General features: G+C 34.1%; 1 protein-coding gene across 1 annotated transcript in view; it reads right to left on the reverse strand.

The window, feature by feature from the left end:
- Positions 1 to 250: 250 nt before the first annotated feature.
- Positions 251 to 20080, reverse strand: part of LOC138706007 (sialin-like) — a 47392-nt gene continuing 27562 nt past the window's right edge. Inside the window, exons 2-9 of the mRNA XM_069834885.1 lie at positions 19194 to 19459; positions 15347 to 15580; positions 13396 to 13483; positions 9991 to 10205; positions 7801 to 7953; positions 6657 to 6789; positions 4098 to 4339; positions 251 to 481 (exon numbers count right to left, since the gene is read on the reverse strand). Coding sequence (XP_069690986.1) covers positions 314 to 481; positions 4098 to 4339; positions 6657 to 6789; positions 7801 to 7953; positions 9991 to 10205; positions 13396 to 13483; positions 15347 to 15580; positions 19194 to 19459 — 1499 coding nt within the window. The 3' untranslated portion in view covers positions 251 to 313. The remainder of the gene's footprint in view (positions 482 to 4097; positions 4340 to 6656; positions 6790 to 7800; positions 7954 to 9990; positions 10206 to 13395; positions 13484 to 15346; positions 15581 to 19193; positions 19460 to 20080) is intronic.

The following is a 20080-nucleotide window of genomic DNA, read 5'->3' on the forward strand; positions in this document are numbered from 1 at the left end:
AGGTATGCTTGGTGGTGTTACTGCTGTACAGGTACTCGGCTGGAGAACCGTGGTCTGCCCATGCTCATCTCTAATATTTATGAACATATTTCTCGTTTTCATACTACATAAAATTCGGGCTCTAGTTATGACTACAACTGTACCAATAGGACAGAAATGCTCGTTGATGTATGTTTCTATAGGGATAAGTGTTTATAGAAAATTATATATGTTATAATTACAAAATATATTTTATTTAAATAATTTACATAGGTAAATAAAATAGTAATATTAGACATCCCTTCTTCTACAGTCTCAAGTTAAAAGCATTGCACTACATGTGAGTAATGATGGTAGTCTCATTTAAACACGATTTCTTGCTCTGTTTTGGTCTGTTCCATGGCTGTTCATCAACAGATCCGTAAAATACGTAAATTATGTATGGAACAATAACGATAACAATAGAGATGTAAAAAACATACCGCCACTGCTGCAGATTTTGCTGGAAAAAAAAATAACATGTTAGAAGGGATTATTAAAAACATATAATACTTTGATGGGAACACTGTTTACAAAATTTCCAAAAGAATAATTGCTTCAAGTCTGCACAGATGATGCAAGACCTTAAAAATAGTGCTGGAATAGAGGCAATATACCGTATGTAAAAATAAATTATTTTCTTACGAATTTTTGCATAGAAATGGAAGTCTCATATATACATTGTCCGTGACTGCATTCTGTGGTTGCCCTTATGGCCAGTGAGGCCATATTTTATTAATCATCTCAACCAATTGTCTGGTGTCGTAAATTGATACAGTTCATCCTGTCACAAATTAGAGCCTTGGTTTTAACACGTCACCTTGTGTACTTCTGGACAAGCTTACTTGATCTGTCACTTGCCTAGTTCAAGAGCTCGGATCCCTTGTCTAGCGAATATAATGACACCCCTCTCAACACTCGCTCTGTACAGAATTTTAATATCTTCAGTGATCCTGCCCTGCTGCCGTTCAGCCGTGTTGTGAATCCTACTCTGCGACATTCCTTCCTATGTGTTACCTGTTAGGTTACGTCCATTTTCGATTCTGTTTCCCCCTTCTATATTCTCTAATTTTTTTCAGTGGAACAAGTGACCAGGTTTGGAGTTCAAATAGATTCTTCCTCACAATCCCAAATTCCTTTGCAAGGATATGTTATTACATACTTTTGTTATTCCTCCCATTTTCCTCCTTTAATTTTTTCAGTCATTATTTTATTTTGTGGCTCAGGTGATTGGAAAAACTGCGATAAGAATCACCTTCTGAGAAGGGGTTCTTTGAAGTATGATTATTATGGTCCATCACTTAAGAGTTTGCAGTATCTGCCGCCATCATCATCATCATGATGGACTCAAAGATCCGTTCTGCTCACATTGGAATAAAGTCATCTGCCCATCTTCTATGTGGACATTCTATATCCCGGTGTCCAGAAGGTCTTTAATTTGTCGTATTATTCTATTTGGATTCATTCTTTGTATATGTGCGTACCAGTTTTGTTTCCTTTCTATAATTGTTTCTCCTGTTTTAAATATTTCGAGTTCTTCTCTAATTGCTTCATTATGTTTTTCATCTCTTAGTGTAGTACATCCGGCTGTTCTTAAAAAAAATTCATTTCGGTGTTTCTATTTTTCATTTTCCACTTCCATTCAAGGTCCAATTCTCACACTCATACATCAACACTGAAACAGCCATCACTTTGTAGAACTTAAGTTTGGTAACTTTCCTGTTTTTTTTTTAATGTTCGTTGAATGGTTCCACACACTTGTTGAAATTTATATAGTTTGTTTTGTAGATCTTCATCATATGCATAAGATACATCACATCCCAAGTATTTAAAGTTCTTAACTTGTTCAGTTATTTGGTTGTCTATTTAGATCTTACTGGTTGTTTTCCATGAAAATGCTATTACTTTCGTCTTGCCCACTGAAAGTTTGAGATTATATTCTTTGGATAAATTATGTGATTGATATTCGTCTAATTGTAACCCGTTTTCTGTTTCTGCTAATAAAATCGTGTTTAATGTCCATGTTCCTATTTTAAAATTTGAACGTATCTGTTGTTGCCACCCCTTAACAACATTTAGATTGGCAACAGGCTATGATTGTTTGGCCAAACGCCTGCATAGAATTGGAATATATCAGTCCCCTAACTGCCCATTGTGCAACTCAAACCAAGAAATGGATTCGGAACACCTCAAAATCTGTGCTTCAGTGGCTAGTCATGATAATATCTTTGAAAAATATTGGAGTGCAAGAGGTCAAATGACTTTATTGTCAAACACCTGGCATTAGAAAACAACAACAACAACAACATTGTTTATATAATGTTAAAAGGGTGGGGGACAATGGACATCCTTGCCTGACTCCCTGATTTATAATTTCATATCTGGAGCTTATTAAAGTTTTATCGTCTATGTAAACTGAGGTTTTCTTCATACAAATGTTTTATTACTTGGATCATATGGCATGGGTAGCCATTGTTTATCATTATTCTCCATAAAATTTATCTTGAGATCTTATCAAACGTTTTATTATAGTCAATGAACAATATATGGGTTTCTAATTTATACTCACGTCTCTTTTCTAGGCCTATAATCTGTTCTAATATGAATACACAGTCAGAGCAAGAGCGACCTTATCGAAATCCGTATTGTTCTTCTTGTAACGTGATTTCGCATACGGTATTCTATTCAGACGTGTTGTAATTATTTTACCATATATTTTGTAGGTTGAATTTAAGAGGCTTATTCCACCATAATTTTCGCAGTTTTTTCTGTTTTCTTTTTTGAAAATGGGGATTACCGGTATTATTCATACATTTAAAATTTAAAAGTCTCTGTTTGAAATTCATTGATGCACATATTAATAGTTCTGAATTTATTCCATCATAACCTGGAGTTTTCCTATTTTTTGTAGAATTTAAAGTTTAAAGAAATTCTTTCCATGTTATAATTATGGTCTCCATCTGATATTTCGTTACTATCTTCTTCTTTTTCCTCCTCTTCTTTCCCTTTTCCTTGACGACTATCTTGTGATTCTGTCCATAAATTTTTGAAGTACATCAACCATTTTTCTTGTGTTACGTTGTTAATATTTTTTGTCTTTTTCTGATCTATTTAAATGTTTCATAATCTTGTATGCCTGAATCTGTGAACCATGTACCGGTATATCATGTTCCAAATTATTTACGTACCGGTATCTATTCCAGCTACCTCTTTGCAACTTCTTGACTTCTCTTTTGACTACGCCTATAGCACACTGTCTTTTATACTCTATTTTGTCTTCGTCTGTTTGTGATTTGAGACATTTTAAGTAAGCCTGTTTTTTGTTTCTGATTATGTTTGCTATGTCTTCATTCCAGTTCATTATTCCTCATTTCCTTGTGCGTTTAGATCTTTTTCCTACTGTTTCTGGCGCAGTTTTTATTATAATTTCTTTCAAATCTTTCCATTCTAAATTGACATCTAGACTGACTCCTCTTGCATCTAAATATTGGTTGAGCCGTTGACAGTTATAATCTCCTTATACTGTCTTCTTTGAGAAGATGCATTTTATAATATTTAAGTTTAAGTTGTTTTTTCTTTATATTATTACGCCATCAACTAGGTACCATATGTTTATCTTGAATATTACGGCATAATGATCAGATTTTGCATCAAAACTTCGATATACTCTGCTGTCTTCCATTCTATTCAAATTTTATATTGTGTTTCATATTTTAGAATTTAATATAAGAACTATATCCAAGGCTTTCCAGTCAATGTGGAATGTTTAAAAAAATCCATTGTTGTTACAATCTGTAATTTTTCACTAACTGTTATGTACTCTTTGCTGCAAAGTAGTGTAGCCTCCATATAATATCAGGGAGACCACGAATTTATAATTCATCTATTGAAAACGATAAGGGTTATCCCTTTCTGGGGAAAATCCTTCGAGTACCCATGTGTCTAGTTATTTCAAAGTGAGATATATCAATGCAGAATTTTGCATGAACAAAGCATCATTGATATACTTCGATAAACTGTTTAAAATAATTTAAAAATTGCTTATATACATTTTCGTTCTTAACAACAAATATGCTCACCTGTCCCTGTGTAAGATAACCTGTTACTAAAGGAGAAAATACTCCAGCACTGTTGGACAATGTGAGCATGATGCCTGAGATGGTTCCTGCATAGTTGTGTCCTATGTCAACATGATTGATGTAGCTTCCTCCAAAATATGCGCCTCTGGTTGCCAGAGTTAACACAAGCAGGATGACAATAATAGTTGTATTGCAACCTACCAGAGTGATCGTCAGCAATGATAAGGCAGGACCACAGGAAGCTGCACCATTAATAAAAAAAAAAAACATCTTTATTGTTAGTTACACAAATGATATTATCATATATTACAGTAATGGTACAGATCCAGAAACAAAAATTTGGGCCACCTGAATTTTTAAAGTTTCAGTTATAACATACTGTGCATGCTCAGTGTTTTGTTTCTGGGTCTGTACTGTTTTTGTTATACATACCGTATGTATAATATACTACCTGACCGAGTGGTTATGTTGCATCCCAGTTCCCCCACCCATTTCTGTTGGCTTCTCTGTAAAGGCTAATGACTGAGCTGTTAGGCTTCTTCTTGAAAATATTTGCAGTACGGAATTAGAAGTCTACGTAATATTATACAACTGTTTAAAATAATTTAAAGAAAATGGTCCCATTAAGTAAGTCACTGTCATGTGATTTCCCCCATTTCAACAACTCTGCGACATAATCACTCTGTCAGACAGTAGGCAACTCACGTCACCATAATAATATAAGTACTGGTATAACATTACACATGTTTTAAAATGACAAACTACCGGTACTTCAAAGAATTTAATGACGGTATTCAAATCTGATTTATTTATCTTTTTTTTATTACGGAACTGTAATTTTCATTGTGTGTAAGTGTTAGTAACAAATATATACATCTTGGTTACACAACTTTTAATACTATATCACTTCGGAATATGTCTTTCTCGTGTTAAATTCTATCGTACCTGGTTAACATGTTTCGGCCTGTTATTGGCCTTCTTCAGAACTGGTTGTTGCTGGTCTTGGCGCCTTTTGTTTAGTTTCCTGTGGGGGTGTGTTTGTGTGGGGGTGTGACTCCACATTACACTACACAAACACACCCCCATAGGAAACAAAACAAAAGGTGCCGAGACCAGCAACAGCCAGTTCTGAAGAAAGTCAATAACAGGCCGAAACATGTTAACCAGGTACGATAGAATTTAACACAAGAAAGACATATAATATATATTCCGAAGTTAGTAACAAATTTTTATTCTTACAGATGTATGAAGTGCATCTAGTGCAATTGGACCGTAAATATCTTATGCACATGTTGAGATGTGCATGCGTGATTGCTCTTTTCCATTAAATACAAACACCCTGTCGGGAAGTTTTGTTTACTGTGACCTGAACTCGAACGAATTAATCATGTTCAAGACAGTTTGTTGACTATCTGATTACAAAGTGCCATTGGTAATGAAGTTTTTGGAAATCGAAAAGTTTGTCCATCCAGCCTAATTCATTGGCAGATTTGTGAAGCATATGGAAAGCAATAAGTAGCGGGATGTTAAGAAAGTGATGCTAAGAAAGTTCAATGAAAGAAACAGCTGTAAGCCGCACATGCTTACATAATTAACACGAGTAAGGTCGCCATTTAATCAATTTTTTATATTCAAGTGTTTAAAGTAGTGTACGAAAAATTCAACATGGATCAATGAAAGAAGCTAGAATGAAAGTCCAAGATAAGGGACTATAGGAATCGGTGGAAATAGGATATCTTAATAAAATATTTGAAAGCAATTGACATTTATCATACACCAGAACACTGTATATTAACTATTAATTGCCTGTCCTTGGTCAGTCACAACTTTGCGCACATGGTGAACGAAAAAAATTCATCAAAACCGACAATTCACAATGTTGTATTTGTCTATGAAATTTCCGAAAATCCCTCATTCTTCTTTTATTAAATTTAGATGAAACACCTCCATTATCGAGAAATACGCTTGTGGTGGCTTTCCAAAATACTGACAAACAACTACAACGAATGGTGCTTTTAGAGCTACATCACACAGGAGAAGAGGAGAAGAGAAGTTCTATAGAAGAATTGTGACAGGTGATGACATGTATTCTGAAGTATTATTTCATTGATATTAAAACTGCACTTTGCTCATGTATAAAAACTAAAAAAAAAAAAAGCTTAAATATTGGTCACGTTTAGAGAAAAAATTAAAATGAAAGATTCTGTACTTTCTCCTCACTTTTACTTTTGTTTAAATGCAGATTCAATTTAGTGCGTCTATTATCTTCTGCCTAGTTGCCTCATAAGTGGTGCCTTCTAGGTATCACTAATGAGGTTCAGACCAGTCTTCGGACAGTTAATTGAACAACAACAGCAAACAGTCAACACAGATTAATTATTAAAAGAACAAACAAAATTTATTTCACACTTAGTGTAAAAATTGGTGTGAATGATTTGAAAGGAATGAGTCTGGGAAGAGTCACGAACACTATTACTCACATGGTAACTTTTAGATGAATATACTGAACCATAAAATTGTACAGTAAAAACTATTAACGAACATTTGAAAACAACTTACCTATCCCATTGAAGATGTGATAAGCACTCAATTGTGACATGTAACCTTTCTCTGTCAGCCATTGGGAAAGAAATCCGCATGCTATGCTTGAGATCCAAGTGGAGAGGTAGGGAAGTGAAGATATTATACCACTCTACGACAAAATAATAACTCGTTTATGTAGGTCACATAGATAGTCATATATCTAGTTTAACTTAACCAGTGAATTAGTAGCTACCCATCAAAAGCACTTGTAGTGTTGGCACTGAATGAGTTTATTTTGAATGTGAATAAGGATTTTCAAATTATAAATATTACTTAAAATCGAAAATTATGTCAGCAAATAGTAGTGCAACGAAAAAGAATCTACACAAATTTATTTAGTATATAAATTAAAATCAGCTGCGCAAGGAACTAATCAAGAGAACACATGTAGTAGATAGATGCACTTCATCACAGTTTCACTTTATGCATCCCTCTCTGGTATCATTTTCATAATTTGTTTAACAAAAAACATTTAACTAAATTGTTTCATAATCACAATATAAAAGTCATGATTTAGATTCTGTTTATTATTTACATTTGAAATAGGTACAATTGCTGAATTATAGTGCTTTAATTTTATTTCTTTGTCAAGAGTATTTCTTCATGAAGGAATTTTCTTTCCCCCAAAAATGTTCACTTAGGTATAATATTTTATACATCTTGATTACACAACTTTGACTCTATACTACGAACGCACCCACACAGGAAACAAGAGGCGCCAAGACCAACAACGACCAGTTTCGAAGATGACCGAAAATAGGTCGAAACATGTTAACAAGGTACGTTAAAATTTAACACAAGAAAGTTCTTATCATACATATTCCGAAATAATATTTTAATTAAATCTTAAGACGGAGGTACAAAAATAGGCACAAATTTAATATCATTCATTAGTGAGGAAGTATTACAGAGTCCATACGCAGAATTTCGTAGGTACCAGTAATTAATTTTGTCATGATAGAAAAGACTAATGTTTTGAGTTATTGGTATTTAAGAAACATGAGTGTACATGAGGAGCAAGGTAATTGTTAACATCTTTAACATCTTTACCCTTACGATGTTTTAAGTACCGTACTGGTATCTAAGTAAATTTGTCTTGCTTAATATATTGTACCGGTACCTGAGCTATGTCAAAGTGCAGAATGTTCTTAGTGTATGTTGGCAATTCAGTGAGGAAAGTAAATGTAATCCATGTCGTACTGCAGGACATTCCAATCGCTGCCCAAACTGGTCCTGATGTCAGAATATCAAACCATGGAACAGGATCAATTTCCTTAAAAAAAATGGTATTTATACACCATAATAATTCCAAACTAGATAAAAATTGAGGTTATTTGTTGGTTTTTTTTCCCTATAATTCCTCAAATTGTGCCATGTAACTTCCTACTTCATGTAACAAAATAAAACAAGTAGAACAAGAATGAAAATTTACTTTAACAAACCATATAAAAAGTACAGAGGAGAAGAATGAGCAGGGAGAGAAGCTGAAAGAGGAAGAGTAAGAGGACGAAAGAGAGCTGCAAGAGAAGGGGAGAGGAAGAACAGCTACTAGAGGATAAGAAGGAAAAAGAACTGAGAAAGAAGATGAAGAGGGGCACAGGTGGGAGGAAGAGAACGTGAGAAATATAAAGGAAGAAAGGATAAAGAGAAAAATGATAAGGAAAAAGATATGTAGGAAGAAGAATAATAAAACTGCAATGAAATGGGAGGATGAGAGAAAATAGAAGAAAACTGAGGAAAGAGTTAGGAAAAGGAACGCAGTAGCAATGGTGGTGGTGGTGGTGGTGGTGGTGGTGGTGGTGGTGGTGGTGGTGGTGGTGGTGACAGTCTTAGTAAGCCACAGCATCAGTATCGATAGTAGTAGTAGTAGTAGTAGTAGTAGTAGTAGTAGTAGTAGTAGTAGTAGTAGTAGTAGTAGTAGTAGTAATGGTAGTACAGTGCGTTCGTAGCTCGGCTGGACCATTCAGCGGCACAGGTCGTCAATTGACGAGAAATTTTATAGACACTTCTATTATTCATGCAAGTCGTGTAAAAATTAACAAGCATGCAATCTAGTCTGTATCAGACCGATTTCTGAACTGTAATAAATTCTTATTGTTGTGTTATATAATGCCACGGAACGGTCCAGCCGAGCTACAAACGCACTGTAGTAGTGGTAATGGTAGTAGTAGTAGTAGTAGTAGTAGTAGTAGTAGTAATGACACTAGTGGTAGTAATAATAGTAATAGTAGTGGTAATGGTGGTGGTGGTGGTAGTAGTAGTAGTAGTAGTAGTAGTAGTAGTAGTAGTAGTAGTAGTAGTAGTAGTAGTAGTAGTAGTAGTAGTAGCAATTGTAGTGGTAGCAGTGATGATTTGTGCAGAAAAATTATAGTGTGCTACTTAGGTTTACACGTTGCTGATGGAAGTTACATCCATTCACAAAAATTTTGGTAAATTCAAAACTAACGCAGAATTTCACAACTACATCACAAGAACATGCAATAATTTACATTTGAATTATCAAATGCTTTCCAAAAACCTCAATAATTCATCACATAAAGAAATAAGACTATACAACAAACTTCCCAGTGAAACTAAGATCCTTAACAATACAGTATTTAAAGTCAGTGAAACATATACACAAGTAAGGTCAAATTCAACAGTGTTCATAAATGAGATATTAAGTATACAAAGAAATAATTTATTACAGTTGTATGACAAAGGTGTTCATACAACTGTAATAAATTATTTCTCTGTATACTTAATATCAGTGAAACATATTTTGCTTTGTCACATGCCATTTACCATCGATGAGTATCTTAGTTTAAAATTACAAAATTAACACTCCAATAGCTTTTTTCTTTTTTTGTATATACTGCTCTTTTTTATGTGTTTCATGTAATACCTAGGTGAGGTTATTGAAGAAAAAGAAAAAGGCTAAAGAAGAAGAAACATAGTAAACATTGCAACAGTGCAAACAGCTTGTTGTTCGGAAAAGCCTGGGGAGAGATGACTACATTATATCATCTGACAGCAATTCTACAAGCTGACACCAAATTTTATCATGTCTAGAGACTTCATTGTAATAGTATTTGTAGATTTACTATATATCTGTTTGAGGATTTAAGTTGAAATACCATGTTTTGTTATAATAACATACCGGTATATCATTATTATTTATTCTGATGATGCCATGAATTCATTGTAATTCCTAAGGTTAATAACTATCTTATCTAGTAAAGGCTGAATGGTATAAATATGAATTAACACTTTTATCCTCTTTCTATTGTTAAGTTCTCTTATTTTCTTCCAATAATATTTTAACACAAACCTCATCAGTTGATGCTTTCAATTCTGAAACGATGTAATTCTTCTCTTCCTGTGAAATTCTGGGATGATGATATGGCGAATTGTAAACAAGCAGCATCCAGGGTATAAACCACATTACAGTAACTGATCCAAAGAAATAAAACACCAATGGCCAGCCACCATATTCCACAATCATTCCAGACAGACACGTTGACAACAGACTGCCGACATTCGTTGCTGTTCAAATACAAAACTGTTAGAAAATATTGTCATTTAAATGTTTTTGTAAAATATATATTTTATGTATCTGACACTCTTGTAGGTCAGTCAGTTAATAAATATTATACAGATTAAATCCTATGAGATTTTTTTGGCAGAAAAGTGGCTGTAAAACAATTTTTCTCCTATTACTTCGATTTCCCCTGTTGCTCTGATTCCATTTATAATAGACAAAAAATCTGATCATCACTACACCATCTGTGAACAGCGGCTGTTGCTTGAAAGGGATTTGTCTAAAGAAGTTATTTAAAGGTTATTTTTAAGAAAAATACACAAGTAATTTTCGAAAAACTGGGAAAGGAAAATTACATTTCTGATTAAGTTTTTGGTTTTTGCGACGATTTGTTTAGATTTAGTTCCTCTAATGTCACCTTTATGAGTTTAACACTGAAAAAAGTGGAGGGAGTAGGATAATCGTAAATGTCCTTGTAGACAGTTTTTCAGGCTGATTCTGCGAAGTTTCACGAAGAAAAAACGAACTTTTAAATAATTTTTTTACACAAAAATAAAATTTTTAGAAAAGAAAATGAATTATTAAGTAGAAAGAAGGAAAGAAAGTAAGTAAGAAAGAAAGAAAGAAAGAAAGAAGAAAGCAAAAATTAATTATTTCAATTTTTTTTTAAATTCTGTTTAACCACTTCCCTTATTATCCCGAGTTAACTCGGGTTGCTAACATGTGTCAAAATTTATTAACCCGAGTTAACTCGTTTGAGTCCCATTGTCTATTTCATAGTGATTTTTTAAGTATGTAAGAAAATTAGTGATGTACAATGATTCTGCAATATTAAATGACCTCTTTACGAAAATAAAAAATACGACACTTTTTTTCACAAAACTGGTAAAATATATAGTAAGGGAAGAGGTTAATGTTTATTAATTAATTACTGATGTATTCCTACTGAAAGAGTGACATGTTAATAATTGTTTGTAATGTTATTCACATTGTGTATGTGTAGTAATTGCATTGAAACTGATTCCTATACAACGTTTAGAAAGAAAGAAAGAAAGAAAGAAACTTACATAATATTCTGAGGAACTCTGTGTTACATATTATGTTCCAAAAAATTTAAATGGATACCGGTAACTTTAATTCAACAAATAAAAGATGTTGCGTGTAAATTTGTCAACATACGCTTTTCTTGAGAAATGTTTTAACCACTTCCCTTATTATCCCGAGTTAACTCGGGTTGCTAACATGTATCAAAATTTATTAACCCGAGTTAACTCGTTTGAGTCCCATTGTCTACTTCATAGTGATTTTTTAAGTATGTAAGAAAATTAATGATGTGCAGTGATTCTACAATATTAAATGACCTCTTTACGAAAATAAAAATATATGACACTTTTTTTCACAAAACTCGTAAAATAAATAGTAAGGGAAGAGGTTAATACAATTTAGTTAGGTAGTTAATTTAAGTTTTTTAGTATTCGGTTATTTAATAACATTGTAACAATTACCGTAGTACCAGTAGTTATTTAATGTCAATGAAATTGGTGACAGTGAGATGGTAGATATTGCAGAGATGCGGCCGAGGATACGCCATAGATTACCTGATATTTACCTTACAGTTGGGAAAAACCTTCGAAAAAACCAAACCAGGTAATCAGCCCAAGCAGGAATGGAACTCACCCCGAGCACAGCCTCAGATCAACAGGCAAACGCACTACTGTCTGAGATATGTCTGTGACTTAATTTAAGTTATATCCCTGATCACATGTCACATATGCATGTGATCAAGTGTTATACACATTTTTGTTCTACCAGACTCAGTACGAGTAGTTGTAAGTAAAAATGCATAGCTATTTTTAGCATTGTGAAACAAAATTATTACTTTATAAATCTCGCTATTTGTATTACTACCAGAATAACTCTATTAGTTCTGAAATCTGTCTAGTTCACGGTTCTGGAAATTTAAGAATATTCCTGCTGATTGGAAATATTATAAAAATTATAAAACATTCTGGTGAATGAAACTCAGTAATTAATGCAATACTCTTATGACATAATTCTTAGTTTCCATCATCAAAATAAAAATATGAATGGTTGTTTTTCATTGCCTTTAGATACAGTCCATGATGACATTCATAATTCTATTAGATTTATAGTGCCAAATTTCAGTTCCGAACTATGGGCTTTCAAAATATGAAATTTATTACTTCCAATCATTGGATGATAGTGTGTTCAGTCTTGACATGGGCGAGAAACAGACAGCTGTTCAATTTTATCTGAATTATTTTCTTACAGAGACAGTGTTATTTTCCCTGATATAAATCTACAATTCAGAACGATTTACTGTACTTCCAAAAAATAAATCTACCATCTGGGGCAGGTTCCAACCCACAATCTTCAGATCTAGTAGCAAACATGATAATTTTGAAATTTTGTATGTTGTATTTTAGTTAATGTACTATGCTGTATTTTAGTTTTTATATGTTTTATCTAGTAATAATGTGATACATTTGACATGTGACGTATATATCACGTATGCAATCAGAAAGATGCAATAAATGAATATGAATACGAATATGAATGTGAATATGAATATCTCATCATCTGGAATGTGTATGACAATCACATAAAATTGATTTATCTTGAAAGTGTGAATAAATACAGAGCATGATATGAAATTATATTAATTACAATTAAAATTGACACTGACTGTGATATAAAAATTAAGAAAATCCAAAATAAAAATTAGTACTGATAACAAAAAACTAAATTTTAGCAAATTTAAATCCTTACTTATTACGAATTCTTTGCTTGGTTATTTAACCACATTGTAGCTACTACTCAGTTATTTAGCGAGATGGCATTTGGTGAGATGAGACCAAAGATTCACCTGACATTCTCCTTATGGTTGGGGAAAACCTCGGAAAAAACTCAACCAAGTAATCAGCCCAAGCAGGAATGAAACCCACGCCTGAGTGCAACTGCGGATCAGCAAGCAAACGCACTACCACCTGAGCTATGCCGATGGCTATTATGAAATAAGCATTACGTACGAAGTTTCAATTTCTTTTTGTCCAAAGACAGAGCCCTTACAGTAATTTATTATTATTTGCTCTGACTCTATGAGCAAAATCTCACCGCATTTTAAATGGATAGGCCTATATAATAACATACTTGAACGTATTCATGTTTACATACCTGAAAATATTACTCCAGATATTTTTGCCCTCTCGGAAGGTGGGAACCAGTTTGCAAACATTGCATGTAGAGCAGGAATAGCGACACCCTGAAAATATATTTTACATTATCATCTGTATGTCATTTACTGATAGCTGTTGCCACAGTAGCCTAATATTGTACTGATACTTGACTGTTGTTTACTTAATCGTTGTTGCTTTTTTCTTGGAAAATTTTCATCCTCTATCTTTCATCCTTGTTTTTAATTACTTTTTTCAGCATCTATATAATATGTACCAAATGACGAAGAGCACAGGTTTTCAGATTTATATCCGAATGCTTCATCAACACTACAAATATAGATGTAGGTCATCCCATATTATTTGCAGATAATACAAGTATAGTAATTACAGCCAATAATTCCAACACATTCCAATCTTCAACAGAGGAAATTCTCCTCAAAATATGTGACTGGTTCTCAGTTAATAAATTAATACCGGTATTAATTGTAACAAAACTAACATAATTCAATTTAAATCCTGTCCAAATTCAACCTCGCAAATTACAAGCGCAATAATTAACAATAGATCCCTAATTTAAACAACTGCTAAATTTATTGGCTTAAAAATCGATAATGTGTTAAATTGGAAAAGTCATATTAAAGAAATTAGGTACTGGTACCTCCAAACTAAATTCAGCATGTTTTGCTATTAGATCTGTGCAAAAGATAGTAATATATTTTGCATACTTCCACTCGGTAATGAGTTTTGGAATAATATTCTGGAGAAATTCCGCAGATAGTAACAGTATATTCCTACTACAAAAAAGAGTAATTAGAATAATAGTAGGTGCCAAATCTAGGGAATCATGTAGGACTATTTAAAAAAAAACTGCAAATAATGCCCATGGCTTGTCAGTATATTTTTTCATTAATAACTTCCTCATATGTAATCGTGAAAACTTTGCAACTAATTCAACAGTTCATAGCATAAATACGCGTCAAAAAATTACTTTCATTCCCCATCGGCAAGTCTATCGTGCTTTCAAAAAGGAGTGTGTTATATGGCAGTAAAAATTTTTAATAGCCTCCCTATGGATATAAAAAATGAAACTCAAAACATAAGATTATTTAGGGCCAAATTAAAGAAGTACCTAATTTCTCACACCTTCTATTCTGTAGATGAATTCATGATACCGGTATTCAACAAAGCTTCATGAAATTGATACTAAAACTTTGTGTTGTACTAGTAGACTATATTGTAAACCTCTTCTGTATATATTTCAACTAGACTGTGATTATAAATTAAGGCTTTATAGTACTGTAGTATTAAATTTTTTGACTTGTTCCAAATTCTAGCTATGAATCAATGCATAAATACCATGGAATGTTAATAAATATAAAACAATACAATACAGAGTGTACACTTATATAATGTAGGTCGACCAGGAGCCACATGATCGGCATGAAGGCAATGCAACAAGTAGCAAACAGTCTTCCACACACTCAGCAGTCCAATTCAGTCTCTCTGTAGGAGTAGTTGCGTTAACGTTAAATTGCGTGTTATTCTTCCGATTGTGTTAGTGAAGTGTTTAGATTAGCTTGCTCACATGGCATCACAGAAACTTACATTAGAGCAAAGGATTTTCATGGTAGAGACTTATCTGAAAAAGAGTGACTGCAGAAAGATAAAAAGACGATTTGCGTTCCACATAGCAACAGCAGCAAAAGACCACTCTTAAATCTAATTCCAAACACTTCAATAACACAATCAGAAGAATAACTGTCTATCTAACGTCAACATAATCACTCCTACAGAGACACTGAACTGAACTGCCGAGCATGCGGAAGACAGTTTGCCTTGTGTTACTTGGCCTTCATGCTAGTCGCGGCCACACGGTCGACCTACATTGTGTGTACCTTGAAACTATACAGAGGATAAAAACATTTAACAAATATTATTTATGTACATACCGATGCAGCCCCTGTCAGGACACGGACAATAATAAAGGCATAGAAGTTAGCTCGTGCAGCAACAGGGGTAAACAAGCACAAGATTCCAGAGAAAGCTATGCCTGGACCGTACACCATCTTGCCACCAAATATTTCACTTAGTCTTCCACCAATGAGCTGTGTAATTACGTATCCATAGTAGTAAGCTGACAGAACATGACCTTGCGTCTCTTCATCCCAAGAAAATTCTCCTGTCTGTGGAAGAAAGAAGACTGTAACCTAATTTAAACAATCTTCATTTTCTCATATGTATATACAAAAACTATAAATCTATGTTATTTGTCCATGCTATAAATTAAAATTACGTGCGCACGCGCGCGCACACACGAACGCACGCACGCACACAGAGACACACACACACATACACAGAATTACCAGTTTTTTACATCTCTAAGTGATAATGGATTATATTTTTATTTATGAAATTTGTTTCTATTTTAAGAACAGAAGTTGAACTAGCAGTTAGGGAAATGAAGAAGAATGGGAAAGCAACACAAGTTAATGGAATCTCCATTGAGTTAGTGAAATGCTTGGGTGAAGACAAGAAGAAAATTCTATCATTATGCAACGAAATATATGAGAAAGGCGAATGGCCTGAAGGTTTACGGAGACAGTGTTGCTTCCAATACCGAAGAAAAATAATGCCAAGAAATATAATGAATTCAGGACTATCAGCCTGATATCACACTTGGCGAAGATCCTTCTGCGAATACTGAATCAACGTTTATATTCTAAGATGAAAGAACAGTTGGAAGAAGAGCAGTTTGGCTTCAGGAAGGGAAAAGGTACGAGAGATGCAATTGGAGTCCTACAAACAATCGGTAAAAGATATCTAGAGAAGAATAAAGAAGTGTACGAGTATGTAGTATTTGTGGATCTAGAAACGGCGTTTCACAGAGTGAATTGGAATAAACTGATGGAGATCCTAAAGAAAATTGGCGTGTATTGGAAAGAGAGAAGGCTGTTCAGTAACCTTTATATGAAACAAGGAGTCAAAGTCAGGATAGGAGAAGAAAAATGTCAGAAGGAAGTGAAATAGGGAGAGGAGTACGACAAGGATGCCCTTTATCACCTACCCTGTTCAACATCTACTTGGAGTATTTAGTGAAGAACTGTTTTCAGAACATGGAAGAGTGATAGTAGGAGGAAGAATAATAAAGTGTGTAAGATTTGCTGATGATATGGCATTGTTAGCAGAAGAGGAGATGATACTAAGGGATATTCTACTGGAGCTAAACGTCAGCTGTGAGCAGTATGGAATGAAGATATATGCAAACAAGACGAAGACCATGGTTATCGAAAGAAAAGTAAGAAGGTAAACTTGTGAATTTTAAATGAGGCAGTAGAACAAGTGGACAGCTTAAAAACTTGGGGTGTACTATAAGCAGTAACATAAGTTGCTGCCAAGAATTCAAAAGGAGAAAAGCAATGGCAAAGGAAAAAGGAGCATCTTCTGCAGACCTCTGGAGAAAGAACTAAGGAAGAGACCAGTGAAGTGCTTTGTGTGGAGTGTAGCAGTGTATGGTGCAGAAACATGGACATTACGACGAATTGAAGAGGAGTGACTAGAAGCATTTGAAATGAGGATATGGAGAGTAAGAAACGAAACTGTGTTGGAAAGAGTGGATGAAGAAAGAATGATGCTGAAACTGACCAGAAAGAGGGAAAGGAATTGGCTGGGTCACTGATTGAGAAGAAACTACTTACTGAAGGATGCACTGAAAGGAATGGTGAATGAGAGAAGAGTTCGGGGCAGAAGAAGGTATCAGATGATAGACGACATCAAGATATATGGATCATATGAGGAGACAAAGAGGACGGCAGAAAATAGGAAAGACTGGAGAATACGGGTTTGTAGTGAAAGACCTTGGGCAGAACAGTATGAATACATACATACATACATACATACATACATACATACGCACGCATATACACACATACGTACAATAGAACCTTACTAATTCGGGTTAATTGGACAGCAAATCCAATCTGAATGAATGTAAGTCCGAGTTATAGAGAATTTATTGGAACCGGATTGTTTCGACAATTGAAAAATAAGAACATTTTATAGTTGTTTAGCATATCCCAGTAATATAGTGTTTAATAATTCTAGGAGTATTTTACTGACATAGGAACACAAAACATCGATTCAAATAATCAGTTTGAGTTCTTTAATCCAAGTTAATTACTGCACAGGAAGTACAAGGTTTGGAATTTTCAGACTGTGATTTAAAGAAAGTGTTAATTGTTGCCTGCGCTTTTTAGTTCTGCTGTTCTTAATGAACTTAATGACGTATTTCTTTGAAGCCAAGATAACATTTCTCATAGTTCGGATTAACGTCCACAAATTCAATTAATGTAGGCTATATAAATTAATCTTATGTTGGATAATTTGAATTTATCACCACATTTTTACTCTGACGCATTATCCGTTACAACACAGCCTCTTGTCAATAATGCTCTTCTAAAATAGTGTAATAACAAAAATGAATGAGGGTGAAATAAACAGCAGTGCAGTGGAGTACTATCTAATTATTTGCCAGCAATTTTACATATTCTGTAAAAGCTACGTTTTGAAAATAAAATTCGTTAGTTCTTAACAGTTGGGCTTCATCCAATTCCTAATAAAGTTCGAAACCATCCCATAGCATACTCCTATTTCATTTATTATCGGACAATGAGTATCGAAGATAGACAGTGCTGTAGTTGGACCGGAACACAGTTCCAGTAAAGTAATATTAGGATTAAACAGTTCCAGTATAAATAATACAGGAAACGACTGATAAAGCACAATTTAGGGGCTTCTGAATAGTCGATTTCCAGTAATTTTTTTTCAATTGCAGCATTGAAGATAAACAACTGATAACTTAGGTATTTTTTCGTCGGAGACCCTGGGTTCCTTACCTCAAATTGCTTGTCTACAATCTCTCTACAACCAGATATATATTTTAAGAAACATTCTGTATACACATACACGCACGCACGCACACGCACGCAAGCACACACATAGTATACATACTTTGAAATTACAGCCATTGTATTTAATACATAAATATATTACTAACTTGCACTCATTAGCATGAACTTAGAATAAATGTTATGTTTTATTTAACGACGCTCGCAACTGCAGAGGTTATATCAGCGTCGCCGGATGTGCCGGAATTTTGTCCCGCAGGAGTTCTTTTACATGCCAGTAAATCTACTGACATGAGCCTGTCGCATTTAAGCACACTTAAATGCCATCGACCTGGCCCGGGATCGAACCCGCAACCTTGGGCATAGAAGGCCAGCGCTATACCAACTTGCCAACCAGGTCGACAACTTAGAATATAGTAATAATAATAATAATAATAATAATAATAATAATAATAATAATAATAATGGTTTATTTTAACTGGCAGAGTTAAGAGTTATTTAAAGGAATCTTCTATTTTATGTTTACATATCAACAGCCAGTCTGCAGTAAATTCAATAAAGAGAAGAGATTAATGGTACACTTTAAGCCTGCTACGATAATAATGATGTGTCGGAATATCTAATTCCATAGCTAATCTTATTTTTACTGTTGCATTATATGAAATAGTTTAATTTGCAATTAAATTAATAATCAATTTTTGTTCCCACTAAGTAAGTTAAGAGATGTGATACTGGTGCTTAATCTTTGTTTATTTTGCTTATCATGTGGCTTGTTAGACTGTCAAATTATATTGTCGCTGTACAATATTCCGTGCACCGCTCACTATTTGCGATGGAGTGTTTGAATTGCAATAAAAATACATACGGTATTAGGAAAATATGTTAACCAAACCTGATTGTATGCACTGGTGCTGTATGTTAAATTTTCATTTATGTGCGGACTCGGACAAACTGTTACATCTTCATCAAGGTTTTCTGTGAATGTAATATTTCCATTTGTCTTCAATATGATTCTGTCTTGTGACGATGATTCTACAGGTTTCACCATAGCAACAATCGCCACTGACAAACATACGTTCAATGTGAATTGCACAGCACAGCCGGCGAATCCAAGAGCGGCCAGAACATATCTGGAAGGAATATTACACAGCCAACTATCTGTAAAAAAAACATATCACATGCTTTATTACTCGAATTATCCTAAAAAAATAATTTGTAGGCTAACAGTAGACAGGGTGTAAACGATATAAACTGTCAAAATTACATAGGTATACAGCTCGCGCGAAAGATCTGAAAGCTTCGAGACCATTGAGATTTAAACGGTAGATAACGGTATCTTGTCAGGCATATATTCCACTTGCAAAACATTTCTCTCTTTGTCAGTCGCTTGCTCGCTATAAGCTCCCTATATTATATTACGGGAGTATTCAGTTGTAGCATCTTTAAGTGTATGTAACAATGTACCATAAAAATCGTGTATATAGAGTTAGAGTGCGTGTGTGTATATGTAACATTTCAATTTTGTACATACAGTTAGTTTAAGTGGTTTTAAGTTGCAATTAGACCTATTGTTACGGAAATTCTCCGGGCATATGCCACTTAGACTTCCCCCTCATCACTTCGAATTAAGCCCTATCGAGAACATTTGGTCGATAGTGAAGGGATGGGTTACTTCCAGAAACATAGATTGTAAATTAAATTCAGTAAGAGAACTATGTGAGCAGAAATTTAACAGTATGTCTGAACTCAATTGGCGTCCTCTTTGTGGGGGAAAAAAAA

The sequence above is a fragment of the Periplaneta americana genome, chromosome 9, assembly GCF_040183065.1.
Source record: "Periplaneta americana isolate PAMFEO1 chromosome 9, P.americana_PAMFEO1_priV1, whole genome shotgun sequence".
Lineage (NCBI taxonomy): Eukaryota > Metazoa > Arthropoda > Insecta > Blattodea > Blattidae > Periplaneta > Periplaneta americana.